Source organism: Ictalurus furcatus, chromosome 12, assembly GCF_023375685.1.
Source record: "Ictalurus furcatus strain D&B chromosome 12, Billie_1.0, whole genome shotgun sequence".
Classification (NCBI taxonomy): Eukaryota; Metazoa; Chordata; class Actinopteri; order Siluriformes; family Ictaluridae; genus Ictalurus; species Ictalurus furcatus.
In genome coordinates this window covers 23,668,666-23,676,165 of record NC_071266.1, presented here as the reverse complement: position 1 = coordinate 23,676,165, position 7,500 = coordinate 23,668,666, and the positions used below count along the sequence as shown (strand labels likewise).

General features: G+C 42.2%; 1 protein-coding gene across 2 annotated transcripts in view; it reads left to right on the top strand.

The window, feature by feature from the left end:
* glcci1a (glucocorticoid induced 1a) overlaps positions 1-7,500 on the top strand; it is a 59,509-nt gene that overhangs the window by 41,964 nt on the left and 10,045 nt on the right. For both annotated transcript variants that reach the window (XM_053637197.1, XM_053637196.1), the window contains exon 4: positions 1,291-1,386. In XM_053637197.1, coding sequence (XP_053493172.1) covers positions 1,291-1,386 — 96 coding nt within the window. The remainder of the gene's footprint in view (positions 1-1,290; positions 1,387-7,500) is intronic.

Below are 7,500 nucleotides of genomic sequence, written 5' to 3'. Positions count from 1 at the left end.
AAATGTGACTTCCATCTTCCAGATAAATGGAGTCTTCTGCGAGGCCTGCTACAGCTGTGGGGCGCTCCAAAAAACGCTTCAGCTTGGCCTGGTGTTGTTTTATTTTTATTTTTTAATCCTCTCCGCAATATATTTTCCTCCACAAGCCAGAAACATAGCAACACACACAGGAATGCTGTTAAAGCACGCAGGATACGCCAGCTGCCTGTGATTCAGAAGGGGGAATAAGCTTTTTTTTTCTTCTTTCCTCCTCCTGCCTGCGGAGGGCAGCGCACACGTCACCGTGAGAGACGGTGGCTTCTTTTTATAGCCGTCTGCTTTGTCGTAATAACTTATTAATCGCTCTGGGCCGAGGCGCCGCTATTTCTGATTTCCTATTCAAGCCCATTCCAGTCCAACTTTTAATGTGTGTGGTGATGTTGATGGAGGTTTTAGCACAATGCTTCATCATCGAGATCATGCTAGCTGCTGCTAGTTGGATGAAATAATAGAGATTACCCAAGTGATTTGTGATGGGTTTTCCCTAATACGGCCTCGGGGGCAACTTACTTGTACATCTGGTGGAGGAATTCCGTCCGAAACATCCTGTTTCTCAAGAAATATTCCATACTTCACTTAACTTTTCATTCTGGACCCGGCTTCTTCTTCTTCTTCTTCTTCTTCTTCTTCTTTCCCTAAATTAGATGCGATCAGACGTCACATGATTGAATAAGGTCCACTTGTACGCAATTAACATGCCATATTGTCGCCATATTAACACGTGTGTTGCTGGAAGGCCTTGGAGTTTGTTGAAGGAGATATCTGAATAAGCAGCAGGATAAAGGCCGAAGTGTGGTCGACGCAAGTTCTGGAAAAGTATCAATCAGGGTTTGGTTGTAAAATTAAAACGCCCTTGCGTGTGGGGGAAAAACGGTAAGAATACGGCACGATCGTGATTCTGTCTAGAGGAGGCCGTCCACTAGTTTTCAGTAAGCAGATAAGGAAGGAACCCATCAGAGAAGCCAACACGAGATTAAAGGTAGCTCTGTGCATGATGCTCCCACCACCATGCTTCACTGTGGGAATGGTGTCCTCAGGGCGAGATTTCTGCAAAACATAGCACCTCATAACAAGTATTGACCTTGTTACAATCACCGGCGTAAAGCTTTATGAATACAGACCTTATCAAATATGCTGTCAGTGTTCTCTTTTATATCTGCACGCCTGTTAGCGTTGTCTTTGTTTATCGTGCGCATTTGAAGTCGAATCCTTTGCTAAAACCTTCATCGTGCTGCGTGTGTGTTGTGACAGACTCCTGGATGCTGGAGTGAAGACTCATCCGAGGGAGAGCTGAGGAACACGCACCAGCGCTCGGCGTCCTGGGGCTGCGCCGACCAGCTTAAAGAGGTAACAAGTACACAAACACACACACACACACACACACACACACACACACGTGCAGAAAGCGCTGTGGTCATTGTCCCCGCTGCTACTCAGGCAGCTATCGCGGTCACAAAAGTGCTGATTTAGCACTTTATCGCCTTGTAATTATCAGATGAATATAACAGCTGCGCGAGAGGTAGGAGGTCAGATATAAAAGCCCTTTACCCCGCTCCACACAGGCCTGCGACACTGCTGAGTATAACTTCCTCTGTGGCTTTTATGCTTCCTGCTGCACTAGCGCTGTGTTAGCAGCAGCGTTAGCCACATCAGTGGCAGCTTCATCTGGGCTTCTCCACCCTCGTCTCTGTGTGTAGTTCGATAAGCCAGTCTGCTCGTGTACCAAGCCACTTCCTGCTTGAACTTTGACCATGCAGTTTTCCTCCAAAACCCCCGAAGAAACACAACCAGTATGCACCGAAGAGCTGCAGCAGTGTGTGTGTGTGTGTGTGATTTTACCAATTTTAATGTGTATATATATATTTGTGCAGTGTATATGCATCTGTGTGTGTGTGTCCTCACAGTGACCCATTTCCATATGTGTGTGTGAGTATTTGTGTGTTTAATAATTGCTGCTTGTGTGTGTGTGTGTGTGTGTGTGCGCCCTCACAGTGACCCATATATGTTTATATATTTACATTTATAGATTTGAAGGTGTTTCTGTTCTGTAAATGTGTGCACGTGCATGTGTGTGTGTGTGTGTGTGCAGTTCACACTATCTAATTTGAATGTGTGTCTGCAGTTCACACTATGTAATTTGAAAGTGTGTGTGTGTGTACTGTACTTCTCTGTCTCTATCTCTCTGCATGTGTGTGTACATATACCATATGTAGTTCACACTGTCCAACGTGACTGTGTATAAACTGTATGTTTTGTACATTATGCGTGCATGCGTATGTGCAAGTGTGCATGTGTGCGTGTGTGCAATGACCCATTTGCACGTGTCCGTGTGTGTGTGTGTGTGTGTGTGCATGTACGCCCGTGTCGGATCCATTTGAATATGCATATACTATGTTGGTACAGCATTTACAGAGTGTGTGTTTGGGTGTGTTTTCACATGAGCGTGCTGGAGCTTCTGCATGGTTTGTCTCACTGTTCTTGAGTTAGTCACCTTTTGAAGCGGCTCGAGCTAAGTTGTTTGTTCGTTTCTCAGTTCTAGGTATGCGCTGATAATTGGTTATACTATATATCATGATATTTCTGTCACGGAAGCTTCAATATATATCGATGGAGCTGATTAAGCAGGCAGCTGCTGTGATAAAGACGGTATCTCTATAAATTATTAGGTGATGTCAGTGAAATATAGGCAGTAATTACGATAAAAACAGGATCATTTAGCAGATTGTAGAGTTGCTTAATGTAATGTAAATGTGGCGTGTCCTGCGTGCTTTCGAAATGCCAGACGTGCAAAATTTCATATAATGGCCTGTGGTTGACCTGCAAATGCTCAGCAATTTAAAGAAAAAAAAAAAAGAGTTTCTCATGCACACTCATCGCCGCATCGCTCTGTTTTTTTTCACTCCGCTATGATCTCCATCTCTGTGAATTCATCCCCTGTATAATGACTGGGTCATCAGTAAGATTCGTATGATTAGTATGACCGCTAGCAAGTGCGCAACTCGTGTTTGGTTTGTCCCTAAAAAAATAAAAATAACCCCCGCTCCCCAAAAAAAAAAAAAAAACGCTTACCGTAGCAGCTAGTTTTCGTATGATAAGTCGCTGATAAGGCTGTCTTCACACTAGGCTTTTTTTTTTGTATTGAAAAAGTGCTGCTGGAGTGCATTTTGTGCAGATGTGGACACGAAGCAGCTCGTGCTACTCGCACATCATATCCTTAACAACACTTCTAGCTAGCTGGCAAGTATACCCAAAAGCAAACGTTTTTTTTCAGTTCAGCTATTTAAAAAAAAAAAAAAGGAAGAAGGGGAAAAAAAAAAGCCTTGCTCGGTTCATTTGAATGTATTTGTATTTGACGCTGTCACAAAGCAGATTGATGTACTTAAAAAAAAAAAAAAGAAGCTGTTTCTGCAGGTGGAAATACCTTGGAGGTCAGAGGATAAGGCTTCCGAGACTGACAGGAAGGCTCCAGTAACTCGGATAAGCACTCTGTACGACCGTGCTGAGCAGAAAAGCATCTCAGGACGCACCGGGGGTCATTACAGTTTTACAGATCGTGCTAGTTTTCGTTTTGTCTTTTGGTTTTCAGTTACGTTTCAGTTAGTCTTAATGGTGCATTAATAATAATAATAATAATAATAATAATAATAATTCATTAGATTTATATAGTGTTTTTCTAGACACTCAAAGCGCTTTACATTGTATGGGTGGGTGGGGGTGGGTCTCCTGAACCAGCACTAGTGTGTAGCATCTGCATGGATGATGTGACGGCAGCCACAGTGCACCAGAACACCCACCACACACCAGCTATTAGTGTAGAGGAGAGAGTGATGTAGTCAGTTCAGAGATGGGGATTATTAGGAGGCCGTGATAGAGAAGGGCCGGTGTGGGAATTCCCCAGGTCCCCGGGGTTATACCCCTACTCTTTTACGATAAGTGTCCTGGGATTTTTAATGAGCACAGAGAGTCAGGACCTCGGTTTAACGTCTCATCCAAAAGACAGTGCTGTTTCTACTGTATAGTGTCCCAGCCATTATACCGGAGCATTAGTACCCACACAGACCACAGGGTGAGCGCCCCCTGCTGGCCTCACTAATACCACTTCCAGCAGCAACCTTAGTTTCCCCAGGAGGTCTCTGGCCAGGCTCAACCCTGCTTAACTTCAGTAGGAAACTAGGCGAGAGCTTCAGGGTGATATAGCTCTGGCATATAGGCGTGTAGGTCCGCTTTTATTTTGTATTTAGTTTTAGTACATTTTAATTTTAATATCATGGTAATTGTACTCAAATAAATCCCAAATTGCGCTCTGTCTTTTCCTACCTATTAGTGATGGGAAGTTCGGATCATTTTACAGACTCGGATCTTTGAATCTCGTTCAGCTAAATGAACGAATCGTTTCTTCCCGAGTCATTTCGTTCATTTCAGCAGAATATAATCCAAATATTACGTGTTAAATCCTCCGACACATATAATACGCATCACATTTGGAATTAAAAAAATCAACTTTAAGCTAACGCAACCAAGGCTGAATTATGAGAAACAGAGATGATTCATTAATTGCTTAGCATTAGGTCTTCAGGCTATGCAGTCTGTTAGTTCGCCTCGCCTCCCGATCCGAGTCGTCCTTTTGTCACGTCTGTTCCACGTCTGTTCTCCGGAAACAGAAATGATTAGTTCACCTATCAAGTCTCCGGGTTCGAGCCGTTCGTTCATCCCGTGACCGCCCCATAGGCTGAATGCAGAAGACTCGAGAGCTAAACTAATCATTACGTTACAGATGCAGTTTAGTTTTCGTTTATTTGGAAACTCACGTTTTTATTTTATTATTTCAGTTAAGGAAAATGTTTGGGGTTTTTTTTTCCACTGACAGTTGTAGTTTTTGTTAACGATAACTTTGGAATGCACAACATGTCGACCCTTGAGGCAGATGGACCACAACAGCAGACGTCCACATGGGGTTCCATGCGGACATACCAACGAAATCGGACGGGAAAAGACTGGGAAAAATACTAGGTGACGTTTTCCAATCTTCAGCTGTCCAGTTGGACTTTCTCGGTCTTGACCTCCGTCGTTTCAACCCACAGAGCCGAGGCATTTCTGGTTATTTCCTGCGAGTGCACTGGATTTCACTGCTACAACTGCGGCCACGCCGTGTTTTCAATTAATGTCTGGTTAATCTCAGAGCCCTGGGACTCTGGGACCCGTGGCAATAAAAAAAAAAAAAGTCCTGATTTTCCCTCAGCAGCAGAGCAGACATGAATACATATCCTGCTGTGGGAAACTGTGGCACGAAAGCAAAAATGATTTGCAGTACACACAGTACCATTGTTGATTTTTACACCCAGTTTGCGTCTGGGTAACGATATCCTGTTAGCGTTGCATGTTGTTGTGTTACTATAGTGAAGTGATCACTTAAGCAACAACACATTTCAACTATTAGCATAAGCACACAGAAGTGCAGAACCTGTCCGGACTTGTCCTGGTGTGTCGGCACAGTATATCCTTTGTTTGCCTTTACTGCTGGTATTTATTTACTTCCTGGTGGTATTTATATAATCACAGACCCAAAGTTTAGGATTTTAAACACGGGGTGGCAAAGTGGAGCACACTAAGAGGGAACCTTGTTTTTTTAATGAATAGGAATTTGGGGGGGGGATGAAACAAAAAACTACGCTACAGTAATAATATAAATAAAAACGAGATGTACATCATTTTATTAAACCTGCATGAACTGAATAGAAGTATTAAACCTCTCAGAGAGGTCAGAGTTGGGGTGGCAGTCAGGGTGGGCGAGACACCAAAGTTACCATGCCCGCCCGCTCGTCCTCTAATTGTCCAGACTGACCTTAGACACGCTAGAAAACAAAATGGCTCCTTACTTCCTGTATAGTGCACTACATGTGGATTGACATAATGGTTCTGCACACTTTAGAGCCCCTGTTTTTAAACATGTGGACTTTTAAAGTTTACTCAAATCCAGAATGCTACTATAAAACTGTAAGTTACCGTGTAAGTCGAGATTTGTTATCCAGTTCATATTAGACAGTGTTGGTATCGACCCAGCACAAATTCCTATGTTGCGAGCTACAAGAGCGTAGTTCGAGTCATCCAGATTAGATTTTTTTCTAGATTCTAGACTTGTTTTTTCTCCTCTCAGTAAAATAAAGTCACAAACACTTCAGGTCACTTGATAACGAATGCCTGGATTATTTAACTGTATCTTTAAAATGTTCATACTTTTGAACGGCGGTGCGTATCGAATCCTTTTATCCTACTCTGTGTTTGAGTAAAACTTTTTTTCTGTGTTTGATTGAAAGACTTGTTCATATGAGGCAACAAATGTTCAAGCAATTTGCTGTCCATCAAAGCTTCACCAGTGGGGGGGGGGGGGGGGGTTTGAAGTATGGTAGATCGCAGTTGCAATATGATACTGTTGAATTCTCCATTCTGATTGGTCAGAAGGCGTTGTTCCAGCTACAAGGCTCATGACCAGTTTTTAGAAATGCGTCAAGGTTTACCAGACCAGCGCTATTCTTATATATCAAACGTAGAAATAGTTTTATGGGCCGAGGGGTTTGTTTGCGGATTACAGGTGCTTCCGGTACTTACAATGAGTGCAACACACAATGGGGTAAAACATATAATAGAGAAATAAAATAAAGGAGAAAAAAAATCGAAGAAATTATAAAAGACCAATATAACCAATAAAATAAATAAGGTGGTATCTTTTATCTTCTTATATCGTTTTGACTGAGAAACTGTCACACACTGGACTCTATAGTGCTGGATACTAACTGAAGAGCGTCTATGTGTACGTAGTACTTCTAGTATTTTCTCTAGCGTTCGTCATGCTTCTTGCGTTTCTCTTAATACAGCCATTTCTCAGTTTTTCCATCAACGTTACTCACGTTAATAAAAAGAAAAAAAGAAAAGCTGATTGGTTAAAAACAAAATCAAACAAAAAAATAACATTGTTATCTAATACTGTATATCAGTTGCTGCTAAACAGGAAGTCAGAGATCAGAGTCATTATGTGCGATGCAGTGTGGCAAAAGCACTGAAAGGCATATCAAGATCGAAAAAGCATAGCTCTCGGATCTAGATCTACTGAAGGTCTACGGATCCAAAAGATGTAACCACGCTATAAAGTCACTGGAGATAATAGCATGCTCTCAGTCTGGGAGTCGGGTTTAATTCAGGTTTAATGGCAGTGCCAGAATAAGTATAGTGTGTTGATGGGAGCTGAATGTAATCAGTCACCGTGTAGTAATGTGGATGGCGGATCGAGATCACGGATGCTTCTCTAAAAGTAAATAATATGCATAGCAATCTGTCTGAAGTTCCTGAGGAATAAATAAACAGCTTTTTTTTATGTGCGCATAATCATATAAGATAAGATACTCTAAGATGTACATTTTATTGATGTATATAATATCATTATAGTGGCCACTTTACATAGCTTGT